The 27,799-nt window shown below is 56.0% G+C and overlaps 1 protein-coding gene across 4 annotated transcripts in view; it reads left to right on the top strand.

Annotated features, from left to right (window-relative positions):
• The window catches only part of ABR (ABR, RhoGEF and GTPase activating protein), a 223,968-nt gene that overhangs the window by 145,848 nt on the left and 50,321 nt on the right, over positions 1–27,799 (top strand). For 3 of the 4 annotated variants that reach the window (XM_025361130.1, XM_025361131.1, XM_025361133.1), the window contains 10 exons: positions 1,467–1,574; positions 6,036–6,096; positions 11,516–11,568; positions 12,536–12,676; positions 15,344–15,465; positions 18,423–18,588; positions 24,298–24,420; positions 25,101–25,176; positions 26,052–26,156; positions 27,106–27,180. In XM_025361130.1, the coding sequence (XP_025216915.1) occupies positions 1,467–1,574; positions 6,036–6,096; positions 11,516–11,568; positions 12,536–12,676; positions 15,344–15,465; positions 18,423–18,588; positions 24,298–24,420; positions 25,101–25,176; positions 26,052–26,156; positions 27,106–27,180 (1,030 nt within the window). Of the gene's footprint in view, positions 1–1,466; positions 1,575–6,035; positions 6,097–6,406; positions 6,589–11,515; positions 11,569–12,535; positions 12,677–15,343; positions 15,466–18,422; positions 18,589–24,297; positions 24,421–25,100; positions 25,177–26,051; positions 26,157–27,105; positions 27,181–27,799 lie in introns of those variants that run through there. The other variant, XM_025361134.1, reaches the window with a different exon arrangement.

The raw sequence follows: 27,799 nt of genomic DNA, 5'->3' as shown, positions 1-27,799 counted from the left end.
GCTTGAACCCGGGAGGCGGAGGTTGTGGCGAGCCGAGATCCCGTCACTGAACTCCAGCCTGGGCAACAAGAGCAAAACTCCGTGTCAAAAAAAAAAAACAATGAGTTTAAATTTCCACATGTGCTTGCCAGCCCTTGCTGTCAATTAGACTTTTAAATTTTGACCCTTCTGATAAGCATAAAATATCTCATGAAGGTTTTAATTTGAATTTCTACCCTTTTGGTCCCTTGAGAGGAAGTGTGTATACACAGCACAGTGAAGGCTTTCCATAAATATTTGGGGAATTGACTTACGGAGCCTCGGTTTCCCCTTTTGCAGAAAGGGGCGATGGGATCTGCCCTGCCTCTCAGAGGAGGCAAGGCTGTATGTGGTTGTGACTCAGGAAAAGCTTTGTGTTAGATTCTGAGTGACAGGCAAACGTGTATTGAAGCTGGGGCTTTGGCTCCTTGGAGGTAGAGGAGGTGGAAGAGGCGAGGACGGGGCCTTGAGGCCAAGGGACATGGAAAGACAGCACCTTCATTTGTTGTTTTGTTTTTGAGACGGAGTCTTACTCTGTCACCCAGGCTTCAGTGCAGTGACGCGATCTCCCCTCCCTTGCTTGCCCGTCGGTGAAGTGGTTACTGTAATGGGTAACACTTAGCCTGATATTTGCTTTCCTGCACCTGACATTTTCCCTCTTAATAGAAGATGATCTATTTTATTTATTTTTTTATTATTCTCTTTCAGGTTAGAGAGAGCAACAGGGGAGGCAAAAAAAAAAAAAACCAAAAAAAAGTGAAAGGCCTCCCAGGTTCAAGTGATTCTCCTACCGCAGCCTCCTGAGTAGCTGGGATTACAGGCACGCACCACCACGCCTGGCTAATTTTTGTATTTTTAGTAGAGATAGGGTTTCACCATGTTGGCCAGGCTGGTCTGGAACTCCTGACCTCAGGCCTCCCAAAGTGCTGGGATTACAGGCGTGAACCACCACACCCAGCCAAGACCGCACCTTTAAATGCCGTGCGCCATGCTCCACATGGGGAGGGAGGCCTGAGCAGGCTACACGTGCCAGCTCCACCCAGCACACACACACCCCTCTCTTCCTGCTCCAGCTAATTCCCGGATGTGAAGGAAGTATGAGACATTAAGGGATTTCAAACCCTGGGAGACCTTGATGGTGCTGAGGAAAGCTGGATGCTGTGAGGAGTTGAATTTCTAGCAGGCCGACAAAGGCGCTAGCCTGGTCTCCCCAACCCCAGACCCCCTGGTGAACCTTATTGGCTGAGCTGGTTTCCATGGAAACTGTCCAGTTCAAAGGGGCACTGTAATATGTTCATCCCTGCGTTTCCCGGAGTTCCCAGCGAGCCCTCTGGAGCTGAGAGGTTTTCAGTGCACGGGAGCTCCAGGTACTCTGAAGCTTTCATCCATTCATTAATCCTCTCCCTTCCCACCCTCCTCTCCCTCTGTTCCCTGACTCCTCCCTGCAGGCCAGCCAGCTCGGCGTGTACAAAGCATTTGTGGATAACTATAAAGTCGCTCTGGAGACAGCCGAGAAGTGCAGCCAGTCCAACAACCAGTTCCAGAAGATCTCAGAGGTAGGGAGCTCCCTGCACAGCCTCCCTGACGGACACAGGGTTTTGGAGGCTGCTCAGAGCTCTGCAGCCCTTGGGTCTCCCCTCCCTCGCTTGCCCGTCAGTGAAGTGGTTACTGTAATGGGTAACACTTAGCCTGATATTTGCTTTCCTGCACCTGACATTTTCCCTCTTAATAGAAAATGATCTATTTTATTTATTTTTTTATTATTCTTTTTCAGGTTAGAGAGAGGAACAGGGGAGGCAAAAAAAAAAAACAAAAAAAAATCAAGGCAGTGTTCTCCCACACCACACTGTAGTGACCTTGAGCAAGTCACGTCCCCACTCTTGGCTTTTATTTCCTGTACTGTAGAATGAGGGGTTTAGACTTGGCCAGATAATCCTTTTTTTTTTTTTTTTCCCCTAAGACAGAGTCTTGCTCTGTCACCCAGGCTGGAGTGCAGTGGTGCAATCTCAGTTCACTACAATCTCCACCCCCTGGGTTCAAGTGATTCTCCTGCCTCAACCTCCCAAGTAGCTGGGATTACAGGTGCCCACCACCACGCCCGGCTAATTTTTGTATTTTTAGTAGAGATGAGGTTTTGCCGTGTTGGCCAGGTTGGTCTCAGACTCGGGTGATCTGCCCGTCTCAGCCTCCCGAAGTGCTGACGTTACAGGTGTGAGCCACTGAGCCCGGCGTGGCCAGCTAATCCTAACCTTGCTTGATAAGAATCACTGGGGCACTGTTTAAAACACAGATTTTTCAGGCACCTTCCCTGGAGTTTCTGATTCAGAAGGCTTTGGGTGGGGCCCAAGATTCTGTATTTGAACAAGCTTCTGGGTGATTTTTATGATAGTGAATACTTAAGGAAATTCGGACTATAGGTCGTCTTTTAAGGGTGTTGCCAACTCTAGCAAGACTACAATCCCGTAAACACAGAGAGGGCAAGAGCCGCTTATGTGGAGAAGGAGCCTTGGAATCCCTGGCCAGGAACACGCGTGCTTCTGCTCCTGTGGCCCAGTCTTCCTCCCGCACTCCCTGTCCGGAAGCACACGTGTTCCTGTAGCCCAGCCTTCCTGGCCCAGAACATGCGTGCTCCTGCCCCTGCAGCCCAGCCTTCCTCCCGCACTCCCTGGCCGGGAACACACGTGCTCCTGCCCCTTCGGCCCAGCCTTCCTGGCCGGGAACACGCGTGCTTCTGCCCCTGTGGTCCAGCCTTCCTGGCCGGGAACACACGTGCTTCTGCTCCTGTGGCCCAGCCTTCCTGGCTGGGAACACGCATGCTTCTGCCCCTTCGGCCCAGCCTTCCTGGCCGGGAACACGCGTGCTTCTGCCCCTTCGGCCCAGCCTTCCTGGCCGGGAACACGCGTGCTTCTGCTCCTGTGGCCCAGCCTTCCTGGCTGGGAACACGCATGCTTCTGCCCCTTCGGCCCAGCCTTCCTGGCCGGGAACACGCGTGCTTCTGCCCCTTCGGCCCAGCCTTCCTGGCCGGGAACACGCATGCTTCTGCCCCTTCGGCCCAGCCTTCCTGGCCGGGAACACGCGTGCTTCTGCTCCTGCGGCCCAGCCTTCCTCCTGCACTCCTCTGCAGGGCAGAGGTGCAGTCATATCTGCCATCAACTGGCGTGGAGGGGACGGTTGCTTAGGATCCTTCAGGACAGAGCCCAGTTCATCCCTTTGTCCAGAAAGACCTCAGTGACACCCCTAAAGCACTGGCCTTGCAGGAACAGCCCCCAGTTCAGGAAAAGAGAACCTCCATCCTAGAAAGGGGGAGAGGCTTCTGCAGTTTTGGGAGTCCTGCCTTAAAGGCCCCTCTTGGCCCTTTGTGTCACCATCTCAACTCTAACGCTAGAAGAGTTGGGGAAATGCAGGATCGTTTTCCTGAAACTTCAGGGGTGACGGGCGATGCCTACGTTTAGAATCCACCGAGAGGCAGCAGAGGAGCTGACAGGTGGAGATGAACATGTCAGCTTCATCACTGTTAAAATGCAGCTTGGAAAGTGTGGATTTGTGTCTGTAGCCACAGTGAGCTTGCTGGCAGTTCACCTCTGGAATGAAATTATCTGTTGAGGCCGGGCGCGGTGGCTCACACCTGTAATCCCAGCACTTTGGGAGGCCGAGGCAGGCAGATTACCGGAGGTCAGGAGTTTGAGACCAGCCTGGCCAACATGGCAAAATCCCATCTCTACTAAAAATACAAAAATGAGCCAGGCGTGGTGGCGTACACCTGTAATCCCAGCTACTTGGGAGGCTGAGACAGGAGAATCACTTGCACCCGAGAGGTGGAGGTTGCAGTGAGCTGAGATCGCACCACTGCACTCCAGTCTGGCGACAGCACGAGACCCTGTCTGAGAAAAAGTATCTGTGGAGTCCCTTGCAGGAGTAGGAAACCACAGGCTGCCCGCCCCCCCCACAACAATGAGGACAGAGCCCACGCCTCTCACCCAGTGTGCAGAGAGAGGACGGCTGACCACAGTTTCTTCTCCCAGACCCATGGAGCAGATGAGTCACCCTCTGCCTGGGAGGACAAAGTGCAGGCTGGGGAAGTCCCTCTCCATGGAGTCAAGAGGCTGGAGAGGCCGGGTGCAGTGGCTCACGCCTGTAATCCCAGCACTTTGGGAGGCCGAGGCGGGAGATTGGCTTGAGTCCAGGAGTTCGAGACCGGCCTGGGCAACATGGTGAAACCCCGTCTCTATTAAAAATACAAATGAAAGGGGCTGGAGAAAGGGTGCTTCCTTCGCGGTTTCCAGCCCCACCCGGGAACTACCTGGACGACTCTGGTCTGTGTTCAGAGCAGCCCTGCCAAGGCTGCCCAAGAACCCAGGGTCAGATACGGTGCAGAGGGTGTGGGGTCTTCTCTTGGCCTGGGCTGACTGCCTGTTCCCTGTGCATAGGCAGAAACCCCCACACCCAACCGTAAGCCCCTCAAAGCCTGCCCACCCCAGAGGGCAGAGCCAGGCCCCTGGCTTTCTGCCAGGTGGCTTCTCATCCTGACTCACTCGATGACGTCCTTGCTTCCTGCTGGCGCTGCCACTTAATTACTGCAATTGGGCTCCTCTCTGCGGCAGGAGTGATTTCACACCCCTGGGCTTCACCGGAGGGGGGCGTGAGGAAAAAGTCCCGAAATCTGGGAATCCAGGCACCAGCCAGAGACACAGCCTAGGGACGCTGAGTAACCCCACCCCCCACCCCCCAAAATACACATGCACCCAAGCTCAGTCTCTGGGAGTTTTCTCTGTCTGGAAACAGCTTGAGACGAAGTAGGAAGTTCCTGCTGTCTGGGCGCTTCCTTCCCTGTAGGCCGAGCAGGTGACATCACCTGAGCCCCTGACCTTGGCCTCACCTTGCCCCCTGCCTTCCCCCCCACACCCCTCTTTGAGGCTCCGTGTGCGCGGTCTGCCAAGTGAGGATGGTATTACAGCTCCGGTTGCAGGCTGCACTGTCCTGCTAGCAGAAGCTGGGGCTGGAACCTCTCTAAAGGAGGATGAAGAGGCTCGGAGCAGACAAATCATTCCTGGGGTCTGTTTCCCGTACTCACTACCTGTCGCCTGGCTTGGGGTCCAGGAGTGGCATTGGCTCTTCCTCCCTCGAAGCTTCCTCTCGGGCCGCCAGCACAGGCAGTGGTGGGTGGGGAGTGTCGGGGGTGCTGGGAGCTGAGTGCTCTCTGACGGGGGCAGGATGCAGCTCACTGTCCTGGGGAGCTCCTTCACGTCTCTGCCGCAGATCCACCACTTCCCTGCTTCCACTGCGCAGGCGTGTGGGACCCCTCCTTCCTACCTCACGGGTTGCTGATGCCCGAAAGAGCTGCTGGAGTACCTGGCGCTGGTCAGCTCAAACCCTGTCTGCCCTTGGCCGACGTGTAGGGTTCCTGAGTTGGGGTTCCTGAGATGGGTTTCCTGTAATCACGGGGCTCCCTGCCAGCCCCTCTCATCTCTGGGACCTGGAGTCCCTTCCTTCTTGCCCACACCCCAGCCACTGGACTCCACGAGGCTCCAGGAGTTCACAGGTGCGGTGCGGGGGATTGGGGTTGCAGAGGCAGCCAATGGCCGTGGGGCTCCTTTGTCTCTGTTCTCTTTTTTTTTTTTTGAGACGGAATCTCACTCTGTTGCCCAGGCTGGAGTGTAGTGGTACGATCTCAGCTCACTGCAACCTCCGCCTCCCGGGTTCAAGCGATTCTCCTGCCTCAGCCTCCCGAGTAGCTGGGACTACAGGCTTGTGCCACCACACCTGGCTAACTTTTGTATTATTGGTAGAGACAGGGTTTCACCATGTTGGCCAGGCTGGTCTCGAACTCCGGACCTCAGTTGATCCGCCTGCTTCAGCCTCCCAAAGTGCTGGGATGACAGGCGTGAGCCGCCGCGCCCAGCCTCTGTTCTCATCCTTGCACCCCGAGTCTCAAAGCCCCCCTTCCTGCCAGGCTCACAGTAGGGGCTGGGGGCGGTGAGGGACGGAGCAGGCCGTGACTCCTCTCCTCCCTCTGGCAGGAACTCAAAGTGAAAGGTCCCAAGGACTCCAAGGACAGCCACACGTCCGTCACCATGGAAGGTACCTTGGGGAGCGGGCTGGATTACCGGCACCTGCCTTTGTGTGGCTGTGTGGGCGACGGGCTGCGTGAACGCAGCGCCCTTCCCCCGTGTGCGCGTGTGAGTGTGAGCGCGCGTGAGTGTGAGCGCGTGTGAGTGTGTGCGCGCACGCGAGGACTCCAGCCTCGTGCCCAGGCAGCCAGCCAGCTACAAACGTGCTCCTCTTCAGGATGCCAGCAGGCCGCTGGGTCCCTCCCTCCCCGCCCCTCCTCCCCTTCCCCTTCCCTCCTCTCCTCGCCACGCGCCTCCCTCCCCTCCCTCTTGCTGGAAGAGCACTCGGAAGCGGCTGCTCGATGCTGGAGTCTGTGCGGCGGCATCAGCAAGGGGGCTGAGTGGCCGGGCTGCTGGTGGGCGCTGGGGAGCCTGGAGCGATGGCTGCACGCTCCCGCTGCGGGGACAGAGGCTGCCATGGAGATTCTCCTCATTATTCGCTTCTGCTGTAACTGCACCTATGGTAACCCAGGTGCCCGCTGTGGGAGGCGGCGGACCCTCCCACCTCTGGGGGCCGGCTGGAGTGGGCTCAAATGTGTCTGGCGAGGTTTGAGGGCCGCAGGGAAGGAGGGCGGGCAAGTGGCTGGACCTGAATTCCCCCTTCGTTTCCGCCGGCGTCCAGCCTGGAGTTGAAACCTGGGGGCTGCTCAGGGCAGGGCCATTTGCAAATGGAAGGACCAGGCTGGAGGGCCAGGTGCCCCCGAGGATCGGCGGGGAATTGGTGGGCTAGTGTGAGAGAACTTCCTGGAGGGGCTGTTAGGGAGAGACGGCGAGGAGCTGTGCCCGCAGACCTAGTAGCCCTGAGGCCAGGGAGAGGGTCTGTGGGGGCCAGGCACAGCGTGGCCATGGGTGGTGATGGTCCGGATGGTGGCGTTGCCAGCCGACAGGGCGCCAGTGTGAGCCGGAGGGAGAAGTTGGGAGTTTCTTTGTTTCTGGAGAGAGGAGCGGAGGCTGGGCGGCAGGGTATTGTGTGCTCCAGTGCACATGCTGCCAGCTCTCGGAGCAGCAGGCGGAGGACACGGAGGGGCTGCGGGAACAGGAAGGAGCTGAGAGGTTTGTTTTCAGCCATGAAAGACACCGGAGCCAGGTCTGGGTCCTTAACTGTGGAAGGCAGGTCGGCAGTGCCAGCGGGAGAGGGGGTGTGGCAAGCTGCTTTGTGAAGGTCACACACACCCCACCTTTCGGTGGAAGGAACCCAGACCATCCTCCTTGCAGCTCCCGCAGCTGGCTGGGGGGGATGGGGGAGGTCCCGGGACAGGTGCATGTCATCAGCACGACTGTTGGTCATAGGAGGATGAAGCCGGCCCAGGCAGGGAGGTGTCCAGAGGCCCGTGGACCCTGCCCCAAGAGGCAAGGCGTGCCAAGGGGTGCCCCGCCTGCCTGTGGCAGGCAGTGGGGCGGGCACGTGTGGCTCCCAGGCCAGAGTCTGTGGGAGCAGCAGGCGGCTGGTTTTAGGACCTTCCTCTTCCTTCCCACCAGGTGTTTCGGCTCTGCCCCCTTCTCAGTCACTTTCCCTTCCTATCTCCCTGGTAACCCGGAGCTCCTTGGAGCTCCTTGTCGAAGGCTGACGTGAGGGGGGTGGCAGCTTGCGGAGGAGAGACGGTAGGTTTCCTGGGCTCCTTCCCAGAGGCGGCCGTGGTGGAGGGGCTGTGTGGGGCCACTGTCCCTTGATCTTCTCGGGACCCTCTTGAGGGAAGCAAGCTCTGAGGCAGCCTGTCTCCTGCGGCCCGGCAGAATGGCCGCGGCAACCCTGTTCTCACTTGAAATTGGCCTGGTCAGCGATCGGAGGCGAAATGGTCTTTTTGATCTGGCCTAGGGGTTGGTCAGGTTTCGACTCTGCCTCCCTGAAAAGGAAATGTAGCCTTGGCTTCCTCTCTCTTCCGTAAAAGGAAGCTTCGACCCGGGACCTGGAGTTCACGCTGCTTCGGTCTCCGTGATACTGTTGTTGAAGTCAGCTTCAAAGTGGGGAATGAGGAATGAAAGGGCCAGCTTGTGAGGAGGGGGCTCACCCCATCCTGGTCACTCTTCCCAAGAACCCTCCTGTGGGTCATTGAGATTTTACAGGTGCTGCCCTCCCCTGAGGAAGGGGCAGCTCAAAGCCAGGAGTGTGAGTGGATCTGCGTTCAAAGCCCAGCTCCCACCACTTGTAGCTTGGTGATGGGGAACAAGCCACAGAACGTCTCTGGCCTCAGTTGTCTTGTCTGTAAAATGGGGCTAGTGAGAATTTCCTCCCTTTTTAATCACAGGAAATAATGTGAGCAAAGCAGTTAACTCAGTACCCTGGGCACACAGCGAGTACCCAGCAAACTAGAGCGAGACCAGCTTGCCGCCCAAGTCAGTGGAGAGGGGTGGGGAGAGTGGGTGAGGCCGGGCGGGAAGCAGGCCAGCCTGCCTGAGCCTGGGGACGGGGAAGGGTCAGAGCGAGCGCCTCCCCCTGAGTTCTCAGGGGACCCCGGCGTGCAGGGGCCGTGGGGAGCACAAACTTCAGGGCCGCTCTTGCTCCCCTGGTTCCCTCTGTATCTGACGTGGTCCCAGCGCCCCCTCCCTGTGCACCTGTCCTCCTGGCCGCCCTCCCAGGGCTCATTCCGCAGCCCTGCTCAGGTGGACTCTGGAGGTGACCACAGGCATATTAATAACCCCTCTGAAACCCAGCCTGCCATGTGTGCAGACCTCTGAGCTCAGTCAGAAACCTCTTCCTCCTGGGACCCAGGAGAGGGCTGCGGGGAGCCGATAATGCAGTGTCGGCTTTCTGTGGAGCTGCTGCTCTGGGGCCTACTCCGGCAGGTGTCTGCTGAGCTTGCGCTTTCTTTTGGGTCTCTGGGATTCTCGAGTGTGATTTTTCCCCCGAAGATGGGCTGAGCCACAGGTGGGTGCCTTAACAGCCTCAGAAATGGACCCACCTGAGCAAGGACCTGGGCTGTACCCTCAGTGCCCCAGGACACTCCAAGACTGGCCTCGTTCCTTGAAGCTTCCATGGCCCATGGGGAGGGTCTCTGGAAATTGCTAGATAAGAAAGGGCTACAGATGTGTCATGTGAAGTGTATTTACGTAAACCAGTGGTTGGCCGGGTATGGTGGCTCATGCCTGCAATCCCAACATTTTGGCAAACTGAGGCAGGAGGATTGCTTGAGGCCAGGAGTTCAAGACCAGCAACATAGTGAGACCTTGTCGCTCGCTGTCCTCCCTCCCTCCCTCCCTCCCTTCCTTCCTTCCTTCTTTCCCTCCGTCCCTTCCTTCCTTCCTTCCTGTCTCGCTCTGTTGCCAGGCTGGAGTGCAGTGGCACGACCTCAGCTCACTGCAACTTCCGCCTCCCGGATTCAAGAGATTCCCTTGCCTCAGCTTCCCAAGTAGCTGGGATTATAAGCACCTGCCACCAGGCCCTGCTAATTTTTTTATTTTTAGTAGAGACGGGTTTTTGCCATGTTGGCCAGGCTGTTCCTGAACTCCTGACCGCAAGTGACTCACCCGCTTCAGCCTCCCAAAGTGCTGGGATTACAGGCGTGAGCCACTGCACCCGGCCCCTCATCTCTCTATTTTTTTTTTAAAAATTAAAATACATAAAATACAAAGCAGTGGTTTTCAACCACTAGTATACATTCAAATCAGTAAAGAAGCTTTTTAAAAAATGCTCATGCCCCGTGTGGTCTTGCGGAGATTTGGGTTGAGTTGACGGAGCTGGGGGCAGGCATGTGTATCTTTTAACAGCTCCCCTAGTCATTCTGATGGGCAGCCAAGCTCGGACTGCAGATAAGGCTGGTGGCCCCTGCTGAGGCTGCGTTTTCTTCACAGCCAGCAGATTGCTCCCTGAAGTGTCTGCTTAGCCGCGCACGGGATATTTATATCTCAGGCTGTGGAGAACTCTTAGGTTTGGGGCCTGGCTAGGGCATGCGTGTTCACGCTGGGACCTGTCACATCCTGGTCCTATGGGACACCCAGTCTGGGATCCTTCTTCCCAGATGAACACCGTGCCTCTCTCACTGCCCCTGTGGCAGGAGGCCCAAGGTCCTGACCCCAGGGACAGAGCATCCAGGTGCAGAACTGAAGCTGAGCCTCCTGCTGGGAGGGCGGGCACAGCTGCATGCAGGAAGGGCGTTGGGAAGTGTTGATCCACCAGCTGCCACCTCCACCTGTCCCTGCTGAATCCCAGCCATCCTCACTTGGTGTCTGGGTTGTGGAGGGTGTGGCTCTTGGGGTCCTGGACTGGTCTTGCCTGGGTTCTCCCAGCCTCTTTGGGGCTCTCATATGTGAGGCCTAACTTGAGTTGCTTCAGGAAAACTTTGCCCCTCGGGCTGCCACGTGTTGAGAGCACAGCCTTTCTCTTCTTTTTTTTTTTGAGATGGAGTTTCGCTGTTGTTGCCCAGGCTGGAGTGCAGTGGCGCGATCTTGGTTCGCTATCATCTCCGCCTCCCGGGTTCAAGTGACTCTCCTGCCTCAGCCTCCCAAGTAGCTGGGATTATAGGTGTGTGCCACCATGCCTGGCTACTTTTTGTGTTTTTAGTAGAGACAGGGTTTCACTGTGTTGACCAGACTAGCCTCGGGGAGCAGAGCCTTTCTGTGGAGATCAGGCCAGCCTCCCTGGCCTCTAGCCTCCCTGCCTCCGGCCTCCCTGGCCTCCAGCCTCCCTGCCTCTGGCCTCCCTGGCCTCCGGCCTCCCTGACCTCTGGCCTCCCTGGCCTCCAGCCTCCCTGCCTCCCTGGCCTCCAGCCTCCCTGCCTCCAGCCTCCCTGGCCTCCAGCCTTCCTGTGCTTGCTCTGGGGTTTGAGGATGTGGGGAGGGGTCTTTCCTCTGAGAGATGAGGCCAGTCCTGTGGGTCACAGTGAGGCATGCCAATCCCAGCTGTCTGTGCCCAGCCTTCAGCTGCAGGAGCCTGAGAATGATAAGGTCTGGAGAGCTGCCCTTCCTAGAAACACAGAATGTCTCCTTCCCCGTTCTGGGGTCCTGCGTGTGGCAGGTGTGCTGGACTCTGCAGGGCATCGCTGGGTGGAGCTGTGTGATTCTGGGGTCCTGTGTGTGGCAGGTGTGCTGGACTCTGCAGGGTGTCGCTGGGTGGAGCTGTGTGATTCAGGGCTGGGGGTCCAGGGGAGCATCTGCCTTGAGCCAGATGAGGCCAGGACAGGCCTTGGGGGGGGGGCACGTGGCTCTCGAGGAAGCCACATCTGATTGGAGAGGAGGCAGGGCTGGAGAGGGAGCTGGGGCTGCCAGGGCAGTGTCTGCTGCTTGGTCTGCCTGGGGAGTGAGAACAGAGGTGGGGGCTGCCATGGGCTCACTCTGGCATCCCGCGAGGGGTGTTCACATGGGAAGCAGGTGGGTGGGGGACAACGCTGGTCTCTGGGGTGCTGGGTTGCCCTTGTCCATCATCCTCTTCCTCCTCCTCCCTATCTCCCAAACAGCTCTGCTCTACAAGCCCATTGACCGGGTCACTCGGAGCACCTTAGTCCTACACGTAAGTGTCAAGCCCCTGAATGGCCAGAGAGGGCTTAGGAGTGCGGTGGAAGACTGAGTCTGGGGTGAGAGGGTGCTGGAGTCACTGAGAACAGCCCACGTGGGGAATCAGGGGTCCCTAGGCCCGGAGGATGCCTTTCTGGCCTGTAGTATCCATGCCCCCAGGCCAGGGCCTGAATACAGCTTGGCTACTAAGCTTGACACTGGCCAGGTGCTCCCCGGGAGGCAGGCACTTCCTGCTTCCCCACCCACTGCCTCCTGGTCTCCAGCATCCTTGGAGCAGCTGCAGGGTGGACACGGGTTTCTCTCCCAGCTGTTCAGGGGGATGAGCCTCCACCTGGCCTTCGGTTTCTCTCCCAGCTGTTCAGGGGGATGAGCCTCCACCTGGCCTTCGGTTTCTCTCCCAGCTGCTCAGGGGGATGAGCCTCCACCTGGCCTCCCCACCGGGAAAGAATAATGACTGTAACCGGGAGAAGAGGGAGCAGCCAGGGCCCTCCACCTGCTGCACTGGCTCTTCTTTTTATTTTTATTTCTTTGTTTTTTATTTTTACTGTCACCCAGGCTGGAGTGCAGTGGCACGATCTCAGCTCACTGCAAGCTCTGCCTCCCAGGTTCAAGCGATTCTCCTGCCTCAGCCTCCCAAGTAGCTGGGACTACAGGTGCCCGCCACCATGCCCAGCTAATTTTTATATTTTTACTAGAGATGGGGTTTCACCGTGTTGCCCAGGCTGGTCTCGAACTCCTGATCTCAAGTGATCCCCCACCTCGGCCTCCCAAAGTACTGAGATTTCAGGCATGAGCCACTGCACCCTGCCTGACTCTGATTTGTAGTTCAGATTTTTCAGGAATTAGGTGGGTGCCTGAGTGCCCATCCTTTGGATTCTTTGGGTGGGGACTGAGCACTCCCCTGTGGCCACACATCGGGCCCCAGAGCCGCTCCCCTCAACCCACTGCCTCACCCTTCCCAGGACCTGCTGAAGCACACACCTGTGGACCACCCCGACTACCCACTGCTGCAGGATGCTCTCCGCATCTCCCAGAACTTCCTATCCAGCATCAACGAGGACATCGACCCCCGCCGGACTGCAGTCACAACACCCAAGGGGGAGGTGAGCTCAGGGCCCAGCACGGCCCGTCACCCAGGCTGAGAAGTATGGGGTGGGCCAGATCCCTCGTCCCCTTCTCTCACACACAGGTGGTGCTGGGTGCTCCATGCCTCTCCAGCCCTGATTCCCATTTCCCAGCCAAGGAGAGGTCTTCAGTCCTTGGTCACCCTGATGACCTGCAGCATTCCAGGCCCTAGGCTGAGAGATTTTTAAGTCCAGTGTCTCATTAATCCTCATAATAATCTAGGGAGGCCGGGCGCGGTGGCTCACACCTGTAATCCCAGCACTTTGGGAGGCCGAGGTGGGTGGATCACTTGAGATCAGGAGTTCGAGACCAGCCTGGCCAACAAAGCCCCGTCTTTACTAAAAATACAAAAATTAGCCAGGCATGGTGGTGCGTGCCTGTAATCCCAGCTACCCAGGAGGCTGAGGCAAGAGAATTGCTGGAACTTGGGAGGCGGAGGTTACAGTGAGCCAAGATCGCACCACTGCACTCTAGCCTTGCCGACAGAGTGAGACGCTGTCTCAATAATAACAATCCAGTGAGCCAGAAGAAGAACGTGAGGCCAGGGAGTCTCTCCAGGTTTACCACACGGTCTTTCAGCCCCAGGTATCAGAGCTGGATTCCTCGCCCGGGGCTGTCTGGAGGCTCCATGCGTTCTCCCCCGTGCCGGGGAAGCCGGCCTCTGGGTGCCTGGTTCTTGAATGCAGACACCTCCCTCTGCCAGTGTGATGCCGTCAGCGTCCCTGGGAAGCGAAGGGAGCAGGAGCTTGGAGCTGTTTCAGCTGGGCCTGCACGAGCAGTAGCTTGGGGGGAGCCCGCAGCAGGAAAAGCTGGTGCTGGAGGTGACAGAGGCCGTCCAGGTTGCTGGAATGTCCAGTGGGCACCTGCATGTGGGACAGCCATTCCCCGGGGGCCCTTCTTGGTGGAAGGGTGGGGACGGCCCAGTGAGGGGAGTACCAGGAAGCATGAGAGGGACGGTTGCCCTCTTGGGTTGGCATCTGGGCACAGGTGAAAGGCTTCCTGTCCGGGGGAGGCCATTAGGAGTGAGGCTGACGGGGTTTCTGCTCCTCTGGTCTGTTTACGAGCCCCCAGGTTCTCCTGGGGAGAAAGTGGTGAGGGACAGGCCTGGAGAGTGTCCACTGGGCAGAGAGCCGATCCTCTGCAGCTCCTGGGGCTGGTGTGCAGCGTCCGGGGATGCCCTCGTGTCTTTTACTCTGGGAATATCTGAAAAATCTCCAGAGGGCTCAGCCTTAGCGTACCCTCAGTTTTCGGTCATCTTTTTTTCTTTTTTTTTTTGAGACAGAGTCTCGCTCTGTCGCCCAAGCTGGAGTGCTGTGGTGCGATCTCAGCTCACTGCAAGCTCCACCTCCCGGGTTCACGCCATTCTCCTGCCTCAGCCTCCTGAGTAGCTGGGACTACAGGCGCCCGCCACCACGCCCAGCTAATTTTTTGTATTTTTAGTAGAGATGGGGTTTCACCGTGTTAGCCAGGATCGTCTCCATCTCCTGACCTCATGATCTGCCCACCTCAGCCTCCCAAAGTGCTGGGATTACAGGCGTGAGCCACCACGCCCGGCCAATGGTCATCTTTTTTTTTGAGACTGAGTCTCACTGTGTCGCCCAGGCTGGAGTGCAATGGCGCAATGTCAGCTCACTGCAACCTCCACCCTCTGGGTTCAAGCAAATCTCCTGCCTCAGCCTCCCAAACTCCTAGCAGGGATAACAGGCAGGTGTTACCACGCCCAGCTAATTTTTGTATTTTTACTAGAGACGGGGTTTTACCATGTTGGCCAGGCTGGTCTCGAACTCCAGACCTCAGGTGATCTGCCCGCCTCGGCCTCCCAAAGTGCTGGGATGACAGGCATGAGCCACCGCGTCTGGCCTCGGTCATCTTAATTGTATACTTTGAATATGCTCACCTACATGTTACAGCAGACGTAGGTCACACCGCGTATCATACAGGAAAGGCTGGGACAGATGGGGACGGCCTCCTGGCTCTGAGCGGGGGTTGGAAACTCTTGAAATCCCACTTGGAGCAGAAACCACCCAGAGCCCAAGTTAGAGTTGGCTGCAGGTCCCTTCTGGACACGGCTGCAGCCCCAGGCTGGACCACCCAGGTCTCGTCCCCCGGGGGTGGGGGCTAGAGAAGCCAGGGAGGAGTAGCGCGGACAGGCCTGAGCGGGTCTCAGCTCTCGGTTGAGCCGGAACTAGATGAAGTTCTCTGCTGCGGTCGGGAGGGATTGCAAGCGGGGATGTACGTGCCCCAGGGTGGAGAAACCAGGTTGTCCTGGGCAGGGGGCACCAGGGGTAGCTGCGGAGAGCCCCGTGCGTTGCGCACACTTGATGTGCCAGGCACTGTGCTGTTGTACACGCACCATCTCGATGAGTCACCTTAGGAGGCAGACATCATCATCCGCACTTTACAGCAGGTGAACTGGGATTCAGAGAGGTCAGGGAGCCGCCCGAGATCACAGCTGAGAAGCCTGTCGGGATCCAAACCCACATCCGTGTGACTCCGAAGGCAATGCTTGACCCACCTTGGTTAAGGGGTTACAGGCTATGCCGCCCCTCGGTTCAGCCCTCCCTGGCTGGCCGTGCCCCCGCATGCAGGCTCGGCCCTCGGCCGCACTCCCCTCTGAGCAGGCTGGGGTCTGCCATCTCCCTCAGACACGACAGCTGGTGAAGGACGGCTTCCTGGTGGAAGTGTCGGAGAGCTCCCGGAAGCTGCGGCATGTCTTCCTCTTTACAGATGTCCTACTGTGTGCCAAGCTGAAGAAGACGTCTGCGGGGTGAGTGCGAGTCCAGGGACACGGGGTGGGGGAGGGATCGGACCTCTGCGGGGTGAGTGCGAGTCCAGGGACATGGGGAGGGGGCCGGACCTCTGCAGGGTGAGTGCGAGTCCAGGGACATGGGGAGGGGGCTGGACCTCTGCGGGGTGAGTGCGAGTCCAGGGACATGGGTTGGGGGAGGGGGCCGGACCTCTGCGGGGTGAGTGCGAGTCCAGGGACATGGGGAGGGGGCCGGACCTCTGCGGGGTGAGTGTGCGAGTCCAGGGACATGGGGTGGGCGAGGGGGCCGGACCTCTGCGGGGTGAGTGCGAGTCCAGGGACATGGGGTGGGGGCCGGACCTCTGCGGGGTGAGTGCGAGTCCAGGGACACGGGGTGGGGGCCGGACCTCTGCGGGGTGAGTGCGAGTCCAGGGACACGGGGTGGGGGGGGGGGCCGGACGTCTGGGGGGTGAGTGTGCGAGTCCAGGGACATGGGGTGGGGAGGGATCGGACCTCTGTAGGGTGAGTGTGAGTCCAGGGACACGGGCTGGGGGAGGGGGCCGGACCTCTGCAGGGTGAGTGTGCGAGTCCAGGGACACAGGGCCGAGGGAGGGAGCTGGACCTTTGCGTGTTGAGTGTGAGTCCAGGGACGTGGGCTGGGGGAAGGGGGCCGGACCCTGCCCCCCATGGAGGCTTCTGCAACTTTGTGGGTTTTTTTTTCTTTTGAGACAGGGTCTTGCTCTGTTGCTCAGGCTGGAGTGCAGTGGTGTGATCTTGGCTCACTGCAACCTCCACCTCCCGGGTTCAAGTGATTCTCCTGCCTCAGCCTCCTGGGTAGCTGGGATTACAGGTGCACGCCACCACGCCTGGCTAAGTTTTGCATTTTTAGTAGAGACGGGGTTTTGCCGTGTCAGCCAGGCTGGTCTCGAACTCCTGACCTCAGGTGATCTGCCCGCTTTGGCCTCCCAAAGTGCTGGGATTACAGGCGTGAGCCACCGTGCCCGGCTGGATTTTTCCTTTTAAAAACTGTATTAATTAACCTAATTTCACCACATAGCCTTTTTTTTTTTTTTTTGAAAATAAGTCATGTTTTTAATTATAAAGATAATATAAGGACATTGGAGGAAACCCCGTTCCCCACTGAAGCATGAGGTCCGCCTCCTGCCGCGCTGCTTCCTTCCCTGTTTTGAAATGTTCTCATGTTTCTTCACACAGTCATAATCACAGCGAATGCCCAATTTGGGGCTCTGCTGTTTCTATTTCGTGTCATAAGCAGTTTCCCTGTTGCTGCCTCATCTTCATAATCATCCTTTTACTTTCCTGCACGGTTACCAGTGGATGTGCAATCGTTTACTTAAGCATTCTCTTTTTATTAGACGTCTCTGAATTTCTGCTAACTGCAGTGCTGTGAATATTCACCACGTCCCCTGCTACTATTTATTGAGGGTTTAGGCCGTGCCAGGTGCTGTGACACATCCTTTGAATACGTGATTTCTAGTCCTCCCAACAACTCCACAAAGTAGTGACTGTTGTCCCCTTATCGTAGATGAGAGAAGAGCCTTGGAGAAGGTAAATAAGCTGCCCAAGCTTGCACAGCTAGAGGCACAGGTGGGATTGGAACCCCAAGCTAACGTGCAAGCTCCTTTGTGCCTCCTCCTCTCTACCCGGTAATGTGGGTCGGCTCTGTGCCTTGAGCAGAGAGGCTCATTCCGTGTTCATTCACACATTCTTCCACCCACACTTACTGATCACCTACGACGTGCCAAGCACACCCCTTCTCTGAGAAGGGGTGTGCTGAGAAGCGACAGTCTGGATTCAAACCCGTGTCTATGGGATGCCAAAGCTAGTGCGTTTACCACCAGGCTATCCTGCCTCTCCCCTTCAGCCCTCCCTGGCTGGCTGTGCCCCCAAGTACAGCACAGGGGTAGCAGGCCATGCACCCACCACAACACTTGAGTCAGAATGAGAAGTGCAAATCTAAGTCTTAGGGGAAGGATCGATTATTAGGAACTTCAATAAAGGGATGACTGGCCGGGCGCAGTGGCTCACACCTGTAATCTCAGCACTTTGAGAGGCCAAGGCGGGTGGATCACCTGGGGTCAGGAGTTCGAGACCAACCTGGCCGACATGGCGAAACTCCGTCTCTACTGAAAGCACAAAAATTAGCTGGGTGTGATGGCGGGCGGCTATAATCCCAGCTACTCGGGAGGCTGAGGTAGGAGAATTGCTTGAACCCTGGAGGCAGAGGTTGGAGTGAGTGGAGATCGCCCCATTGCACTCCAGCCTGGGCGACAAAAGCGAAACTCCATCTCACAAAATAAAAATAATTAAAAAATACTAATAAAGGACATGACTCCCTGGAACTAGATCATGTTTGAGATTGTTCTGAGGCAGAGATGGCAATAATAAGCACACATGCCTCTGCCTGTTGTCCTTTGCCACGGCAGACATTACTAATCAACCAGAGCACGCTTTCTTGCTGGACTTGGATGTGGCTTTGTAATCCTCCACCCAGTGTTGACCCATGTGACCTCTCCTGATAAGAGTTGGCATTCGGAATAACACCTGTATTCCATTGCTAGCCTGAAGGATATTGAACGTGGATAGTCTAGAAGGGAGGGGGGAGTGTGGGGTGGGGAATAGGAAAATGTGAGCCCAGCCAGGAGGGCTTTGCTCTTCTTGATACCTAAGTGGTTTGGGATGTTTGACAACATGAATCGTCTAGGCCAGAAGCCTGGTAAGGTGATGGGGTGGAGTTGCTCCCTGCAGGCGGGACAGACCCCAGAACCCAGCTCTCATCACTCCGTGTGCTCCACGTGTGTGTTTCCTAGTCAGGCTTCTCAGGAGCAGGGATCGTTCTTGCTTCTGGCAAGTTCTCAGTCAACCCCTGTCAGTGGTTCTGTGGTTCTGGACCCAGGAGTTGAGGCTGGAAGAGCCAGGCTCCCTCTAGCTCATGGCTCCCTCTGGCTCATTTGCAGGAAGCACCAGCAGTATGACTGTAAGTGGTACATTCCCCTGGCCGACCTGGTGTTTCCGTCCCCCGAGGAATCTGAGGCCAGCCCCCAGGTGCACCCCTTCCCAGACCATGAGCTGGAGGACATGAAGATGAAGATCTCCGCCCTCAAGAGTGAAATCCAGAAGGAGGTGAGCAGAGCTTGGTATCTGAGCCTGGGGCCCTTTCAGCCAGTTGTGCTGGGGGAGGTGGAGGCGGGAAGTTGTAAGGTTTGAGAGTTTGAGAGGCAGCCTTGAGTGTGTAGTTACTAGGGGAAAGACCCCAACTACAGTAGCTCCAAGCAGATCGAGGGGGTCAGTGCTCAGGATTTCGTGGGGCTAACATGGAGAGTGCCCTGGAAAGCAGTGCATGTTGAACACGATAGAAAGGGGAAGCAAGCAGCCAGGCGCAGTGGCTTACACCTGTAATCCCAGCACTTTGGGAGGCTGAGGCAGGTGGATCACCTGAGGCCAGGAGTTTGAGACCAGCCTGGCCAACATGCCAAAACCCTGTCTCTACTAAAAGTACAAAAATTGGCACGGTGGTGGGTGCCTGTAATCTCAGCTACTTGGGAGGCTGAGGCAGGAGAATGGCTTCAACCCGGGAGGTAGAGGTTGCAGTCAGCCAAGATCATGCCGTTGCACTCTAGCCTGGGCAATAGAGTGAGATTCTGTATTTAAAAAAAAAAAAAAAAAAAAAAAAAGGCAGCGGGGTCGGGGAAGCAAGAGAAGAAAAAGGAGGCTTTTTGTAAGGAATGTAAGGAAAAGCAGGACCTGTGCGGACCTGTGCAAGGAAAAAGACCTGGGAGGCCTCTCAGAAACTGACAGATCAAGTAGGCAAATAAATAAGGAGAGAGAGAACCTGAATGCCACAATTAACACGCTTGGCGTAAAAATGCCAAGAAGCTTGTGCCCTGACAGAAAACTGAGATTGTTGTCACACATGTGTGCAACATTCACATTTATCCTATAACAGGCCACTAAGGAAATCTCAACATTTTTCAAAAAGTTGATAGCATACAAGTCATGTTGACAGACCACAGTGGAGTAAAATTAGAAGTGAACAAGAAAATTGGTCAGCCTGGGCGCAGTGGCTTACACCTGTAATCCCAGAACTTTGGGAGGCTGAGGCGGGTGGATCACCTGAGGTCAGGCATTCGAGATCAGTCTGGCCAATATGGTAAAACCCCATCTCTACTAAAAATACAAAATTTTCCAGGCGTGGTGGATCACGCCTGTAATCCCAGCACTTTAGGAGGCCCAGGCAGGCAGGTCACCTGAGGTCAGGAGTTCGAGACTGGTCTGGCCAACATGGTGAAACCCCATCTCTACTGAAAATACAAAATTAGCCGGATGTGGTGGCTTGTGCCTGTAATCCCAGCTACTCAAGAGGCTGAGACAGGAGAATTGCTTGAATCTGGGAGGCAGAGGTTGCCGTGAGCTGAGATTGCACTTTTGCACTCCAGCCTGAGCAACAGAGTGAGACTCTGTCTAAAAAAAAAAAAAAAAAAGAATATTGGTTTGGAAAGTTCAGACTGACAAGGTAAAGAGGAAATCAAAATTCAAAATGGGAACTGCAAACTGTTTAGAGCTGCCTGGAAATGAGTGTACTACATACCAGTATGCATGGATGCAGCCAAAGTGCTATTTAGAGGAACATGCATAGCCCTCAGTTCACACAACAAGAGTGTTTAGAGGAACATGTAAAGCCCTCAGTTCACATAACAACAGTGTTTAGAGGAACATGCATAGCCCTCAGTTCACACAACAACAGTGTTTAGAGGAACATGTAAAGCCCTCAGTTCACATAACAACAGTGTTTAGAGGAACATGCATAGCCCTCAGTTCACACAACAACAGTGTTTAGAGGAACATGTAAAGCCCTCAGTTTACGTAACAACAGTGTTTAGAGGAACATGTAAAGCCCTCAGTTCACATGACAACAACAGTGTTTAGAGGAACATGTAAAGCCCTCAGTTCACATAACAACAACAGTGTTTAGAGGAACATGCATAGCCCTCAGTTCACACAACAGCAGTGTTTACAGGAACATGTAAAGCCCTCAGTTCACACAACAACAGTGTTCAGAGGAACATGTAAAGCCCTCAGTTCACATAACAACAACAGTGTTTAGAGGAACATGCATAGCCCTCAGTTCACACAACAACAACAGTGTTTAGAGGAAGGCACCGCAAGAGGAGCCTCCCAGGGAGCGGAGGAAGGGCCTGGAGCTGAGGAGGGGCCTGGAGTGGAGGAAGGGCGTGGAGCGGTTTGGTCAGTCTGGTCTCTTTTCCTCACCTCTCAGGTTCAGCTTAGGCCTCACCGCCCCTGGGAAGCTTCTCTGACACCCACCGCCACCACAGTCTGCATTGGGTGCCCTGTCCCCAGATCCTGTGGCTTTTTGTTCACCTGTGGCTTTGCTTAAATGCTACTGAATTATAATTGCATTGTCAGCCTCTTCTCTTCCCCAGTAGAAAGTGAACTCCACTGACAGCGCTGTTTTCTTCTGTTTTATGTTCCTAATACTTAACACGTAAAAAATAGGTACTTAGGGCCCAGCACGGTGGCTCACGCCAGTAATCCCAGCACTTTGGGAGGCCATGGCAGGTGGATCACTTGAGGCTAGAAGTTCAAGACCAGCCTGGCCAACATGGTGAAGGCCCTTCTCTACGAAAAGTACAAAATTTAGCTGGGTGTGGTGGTGGGCGCCTGTAATCCCAGCCACCTGGGAGGCTGAGGCAGGAGAACTGTGTGAACCTGGGAGGTGGAGGTTGCAGTGAGCCGAGATCGCGCCACTATACTCCAGCCTGGGCAACAGAGTGAGTGGGACTCCATCTCAAAAAAAAAAAAAAGGTACTTAATAAACAAACAATTATTGAAGAAAACATGACCAGATGGCCTCTCTAAGGATTCTTTCAACTCAAGCATCTCTCTTTGAACAGGGGATGGCCGGGCGCGGTGGCTCAAGCCTGTAATCCCAGCACTTTGGGAGGCCGAGACGGGCGGATCACGAGGTCAGGAGATCGAGACCATCCTGGCTAACACGGTGAAACCTCGTCTCTACTAAAAAATACAAAAAACTAGCCGGGCGAGGTGGCGGGCGCCTGTAGTCCCAGCTACTCGGGAGGCTGAGGCAGGAGAATGGCATAAACCCGGGAGGCGGAGCTTGCAGTGAGCTGAGATCCGGCCACTGCACTCCAGCCTGGGCGACAGAGCGAGACTCCGTCTCAAAAAAAAAAAAAAAAAAAAAAAGAACAGGGGAAAGAAAGATCACCGTTATAACCGAGGAGTGTTCAGGGCCGGGGATGTCCTAGGACGGAGGGTCTAACTGGGGGTACATCTGCCCAGAGGGAGCTCCCTCACGAGCACAGCTGTCCCCCTCCTGAACCGCTGGGCCCTGCCCACAGTCCCCGCCCAGGAGCATCCTGTGCGCCGGTTTCTCACCCGCCCGGGAGTCAGCAGGCTTCCTGCCCCCGCTGTTGCCCCAGCTGTGCAGATGTGGCCTTGCGCCCAGTCAAGAGTCACTGAGCCCCACTGGCTGCGGTGCCTGGGGTGCGCCGGGTGCCTCATGGATATCCCTGTCCAGTGGAGGAAGCAGATACGCCCCTTGCTGACCACAGAGCGTGGCACATGTGGTGAGTCACTAGGGAGGCACAGGTGCCGTCCTCTGAGTCATGGAAGAAGCAGTGATTTGTTCTTTTTTTTTTTTTTTTTTTTGAGACAGATTCTCACTCTGTCACCCACATTGGAGTGCAGTAGCATAATCTCGGCTCACTGCAACCTCTGCCTCCCGGGTTCAAGCAATTCTCCTGCCTCAGCCTCCCAAGTAGCTGGGACTACAGGCACACGCCACCACGCCCGGCTAAGTTTTTGTGTTTTTAGTAGAGACGGGGTTTCACCGTGTCAGTGAGGCTGGTCTCGAACTCCTGACTTTGTGATCCACCTGCCTCGGCCTCCCAAAGTGCTGGGATTACAGGCGTGAGCCACTGCGCCCGGCCTTGTCCTTTTAATAATAATTTTTAAAACTTTCATGTTTTTTCTAATCACCAGTGTAATACTGGCTTGTTATAATGAGAAATGCTCATAGTACCAGCATGTACAGGGTAAAGCTGGTCGCCACCCACCTCCCATTGCTAACAGCTGGAGGTGTGTTCTTCTGAACTCTTCTTTGCTTATACTGGTGTGCACCTGTGTGTGTGTGTGTGTGCGCGCACGTGTGTGTACAATGAGACTAGACTACACGTGCTGTTTTGCAACTTCAGCATTTCACTCCACAGTGGGTCTTTGAGCCCTTTGGATGTGTCAGATTCTTTCTGAGATGGAATCTCGCTCTGTCACCCAGGCTGGAGTGCAGTGGTGTGATCTTGGCTCACTGGAACTTCCACCTCCCGGGTTCAAGCGACTCTCCTGCCTCAGCCTCCCGAGTAGCTGGGATTACAGGCGCCCGCCACCGCGCCCGGTAGTTTTTGCATTCTTAGTAGATACGGGGTTTCACCATGTTGGCCAGGCGGGTCTCGAACTCCTGACCTCAAACGATCCGCCCACCTCGGCCTCCCAAAGTGCTGGGATTTCAGGCGTGAGCCGCTGCGCCCGGCGGCATCAGATTCTTTTTAACAACTGCGTCCCGCTCTGTCGCTTGACTGCATGCAGATGTTTTTGGATATTTGGATGGTTTCTGATTCTTCGCTCTTAGCAGGCAGGTCGACAGTAAACACCGCTGCGCGTGTGCCTCTCTGCAGTAGATCCCCTCCGGGGGGAGGGGCAGGGCAGAGTGAGCGTGCCCTTCATTGTCAGGCTTACGTCTGAAAAAGCTGTGACCGACGGCATTCCCCCCGCGGTGTGTGAGGGTGACGGTCCCCCACAGTGTCACAACACTGGCTGGGAACATTCGTTACAGTTTTGCCAGTCCAGTGGGTTAAAAAGAACAAAACGCTCCAGAGAGGAATTGTAACTTAGGAGCTTGAGGATGGCCTTGCACGCTGAGACTTGGAGCATAATCGCGGTTAATAAAAGGGAGAGGATCCTTTATGAAATAGGCAGAAACTGGGAACACTGAGGGAGCAGGCTCTGCCCACAGAGGATGAATGGCTGGTGAGGGAGGGAGGCTGAGCCGAGGGGGCCGGGTGGGTTGTCCACGGGGCAGGGGGGCCGGAACCCTGCTATGGGGGTCTTGGTGCCAGGCTAGCAGGCGGAGCTTCAGGCTGAAAGGTGTCTGAGGTTTTCCTACGCAGGCGTCTCTGTTGTACCCAGAATTGAATGTGTGGAGGCAACAGAGTGACAGTCCCGAGAGGCTAATGCTACTGTAATATTTGTGTTATTTAGGGTTCCCAAGAGAAGGAGGCATAGCACCCCGCCCAGGGCCACGTGGGGAGGCGCCAGCTTTGAGCAGGAGGCAGGAGTGGAAGGAAAGTGTGGCCACAACTTTTCCGTGGAGAAACAGGGCAGGGCAGGGAAAGGGCTTGGCACTGGCTGGCTTCCATTACGTTGGCAGCCCTGGGCTAGAGGGGTGGTCTCTAGTGACCTGGACCCTGGCCCTGGGTAACGTGGGGCAGAGGAGATGCTGGCTGGGCGAGTGAGCGTCGGGTAGAGAAGGTAGTTGGGGACATGGGCTCTGGATCAGTGGGTGTGTGAATGAGAGCTGTGCTCACAGGGCGTCACTGACAGTCTTAGAAATTAGCGAGCCCTGCGGGGGAGCAGTTTCTCACCCCGGTACCCGCCTCTCCTGCCACAAGATGTCAAAACATCATGAAATATGGAAAATGTAAAGAGCACGATTAACACACAGCGGAGTGTCGTGCTTAGTGCTGCTCGTGAGAAAGGCCTGAGTGTGAGCGAAACCCTCTGTGTCCCCACCCCCTACAGAAAGCCAACAAAGGCCAGAGCCGGGCCATCGAGCGTCTGAAGAAGAAGATGTTTGAGAATGAGTTCCTGCTGCTGCTCAACTCCCCCACAATCCCGTTCAGGATCCACAATCGGAATGGAAAGGTCAGGAAGGGTGGGGGTGGGACCAAGACAGCCCCTTCCTTAGTCCAGAGCGGCCCAGTCTATGGCTCCTGGCCCCAACCTGTAGGAACCAGAAACTCGGGCCCCTCTTCCTAAGGAGGCTGCTGTGGCTCCGGCTGTTGACTCACTCTCCCCACTTGTGTGGAATGAGTGCCCTCTGCTGGCCGTCCCTGGCACGGCTGCTCCTGTCACCTTGGCTTTCCAGGAAGGAGCTTCCCCTTCACCCACACACCCCCAGCTGCCTCCTTCTCCAAGGTCAGCGGTGCCGGGATAAGGAGGAGCTTTGGGCCGGGCAAGGTGGCTCACGCCTGTAATCCCAGCACTTTGGGAGGCCGAGGCAGGCAGATCACCTGAGGTCAGGAGTTTGAGACCAGCCTGGCCAACGTGGCAAAACCCCGTCTCTACTAAAAATAGCAAAAATTAGCCGGGCGTGGTGGCAGGTGCACCTGTAATCTCAGTTACTCGGGAGGCCGAGGCAGGAGAATCGCTTGAGCCTGGGAGGCGGAGGTTGCAGTGAGTCGAGATTGTGCCACTGCACTCGAGCCTGGGTAACAAGTGAAACTCTGTCTCAAAAAAAAGAAGGAGCTTTGGTGGGGTCCCCAGTATCTGGGAATACGTTTGGCCTGACTGTGGTCACCCACTGCATTCTCATCTCTCTTCAGAGTTACCTGTTCCTGCTGTCCTCGGACTACGAGAGGTCAGAGTGGAGAGAAGCAATTCAGAAACTACAGAAGAAGGGTAAATTCCTGCCCCTTCCGCACTCCCCGAATATGTCTGTGGCAATGATGGGCCTTTTGTATTTCTAAGTATTTCGTGTCCAGTATCACGTCTTTGGCCCTCACAGTCACCCTCGAAGGTGCCGGGGGTGGGCATTTAAGGATGTTGTATATTGAGACCCGAAGAATCTAAGTGATTGGCTTAAAGACATGATGATTTAGTCCTGGGACTGCACCCAGGGCCCAGCCTGGGCTTTCTCTTTTTCTCTCTGCCCCTCTTTTTCTCTTTCTCTCTTACACACACACACACACACACCCCACACACACCACACACACACACACACACACACACACCACACAGGCTGGGTGCGGTGGCTCACGCCTGTAATCCCAGTCAGGAGTTTGAGATCAGCCTGGGCAACGTGATGAAACCCCATCTACTAAAAACACAAAAATTAGCCGGGTGTGGTAGCGGGCACCTGTAATCCCAGCTACTCAGGAGGCTGAAGCAGGAGAATCCCTTGAACCCGGGAGGCGGAGGCTGCAGTGAGCTGAGATCACAGCACTGTACTCCAGCGTGGGCAGCAGAGCGAGACTTCTTCTCAAAAAACAAAACCAAAACACATACACCACACACACACACACACACACACACACACACACACACACAAACACACATGCACGCACACACGCAAACCTCTTCAGTCAGATTCTCCTACTCTGACCCCTCTGACAGCACCTATACCCATCCCCCTGTGTCCACAAATCCTTCCCCCTCCCTCGCAGGGACCAACTCTGCCCCAGGGATTAGGCCGTCTTCCTGCAGCCTCCAGGGAAGAGCAGAGGGTCCTAGTGGACCAGTGCCCACGCTCCCTTCTCTCTCGGCTCTCCCTCCAGATCTCCAGGCCTTTGTCCTGAGCTCAGTGGAGCTCCAGGTGCTCACAGGATCCTGTTTCAAGCTTAGGACTGTACACAACATTCCTGTCACCAGCAATAAAGACGGTAAGCTTGGGAACCTGAGGTTGTCCAACTGGCAGGTCCCAGCCCCCAGAGCGTGGCCGGCTTCCCATAAGGACCCAGGCAGACACGTAGCTGTAAATGGCTGATCCCTGCTCGGCTGTGGTGAGACTGTTCACTGGCCAGGGACACAGAGCCTGGGTAGGGGCGACTGTCTCCTGAGTTTCCAGATGACCTGGGCTTTTCCTCGGGCCGCTCTGTCTGGCTTGGGAGAACTGGCACCCTGGTGCACTGAGATTGTGCTGTTAATATATTCATGAGAGAGTGGAGCCGGTGGATAAAACGGTGTATGGGAAATGAGGCTGGAAGTTTCCAGGGACCAGCTCTTGAAAGGCCTCAAATGCCAAGCCAGGGAGTTTGGAGTTCATCCCGTAAGTCCAGGAGTCTGGGGGCGGTTTTGAGCAGTGGGGAGCTGTGATCAGGGCTGGGAACTGACCAGAGTGGGTGGATTCTTGCTGCCTGTGTGCTGGAAAAGGGTTCACTTTGTGAACAGGGTTCTGAAGGCAAGCTTTCCTCGTCATAGGAGGGGCATCTAGGGACCCCTGTGTCCCAAGCGGGGGCAGAGCTGGGCCTTCTCTCTGCCATTAGCAGAATCATTTCTCATATCGGTCAGTTTTCACTGCCAGGATAGGCAGGATTCGGAGGGAGGGACCGTAGCCATGGGGAATGGTATTAAGTCCCTGGGCCAGGATGGTGGGTGTGCTGGACACCCCCAGGCTGAGTGGAGGAGAGAAGGACCCTCCAGCCCTACCCCGGGCAGCTCACATCCGAGGAAGCAGTGGCCTTCGGAAACTTTTTCATCTGGCCACCAGGTGGTGATGTTGGACCAAGACTCAACTGAGTCTCATACCCCATCTGCCTCCCGCCGGCCTGGGGTGGAGGCCGAGGGGAGCCGCTGACCACCCTCTGCCCTGGGGGCTTTTCTCTCTTGCAGACGACGAGTCTCCAGGACTCTATGGCTTCCTTCATGTCATCGTCCACTCTGCCAAGGGATTTAAGCAATCAGCCAGTAAGTGCCCTGGCCAGGACGAGGTTGGGTGGGCCATTGTGGATCCCGCACTGCTCTGCTCTGCCCAGGATGGGGGCCTGCCAGCGCGCCTTTAGACATGGGGTATTCCCCTGAAGGCCAGAAACCAGCTCCTCTTGGCAGGGAAGTCACCCCTGCCCTTTGTCTCCAAAGTCCTCTTTCTCAAGCCCTCCCTGAAGCTGTCTGAAACCTAGGGGCTGGGCGCGGTGGCTCACGCCTGTAATCCCAGCACTTTGGGAGGCCCAGGTGGGCAGATCACCTGAGGTCAGGAGTTCGAGACCACCCAGGCCAACATGGTGAAATTCTGTCTCTACTAAAAATACAGGCCGGGCGCGGTGGCTCAAGCCTGTTATCCCAGCACTTTGGGAGGCTGAGACGGGCGGATCACGAGGTCAGAAGAACAAGACCATCCTGGCTAATTCGGTGAAACCCCGTCTCTACTAAAAAATACAAAAAACTCGGCCGGGCGCGGTGGCTCAAGCCTGTAATCCCAGCACTTTGGGAGGCCGAGACGGGCGGATCACGAGGTCAGGAGATCGAGACCATCCTGGCTAACACGGTGAAACCCCGTCTCTACTAAAAAAAAAAAAAAAAAAAAAAA

The sequence above is a fragment of the Theropithecus gelada genome, chromosome 16 (genome assembly GCF_003255815.1).
Source record: "Theropithecus gelada isolate Dixy chromosome 16, Tgel_1.0, whole genome shotgun sequence".
Classification (NCBI taxonomy): Eukaryota; Metazoa; Chordata; class Mammalia; order Primates; family Cercopithecidae; genus Theropithecus; species Theropithecus gelada.
Note: the sequence above shows the minus strand (reverse complement) of the source record. Positions and strands in the feature narration are given on the sequence as shown.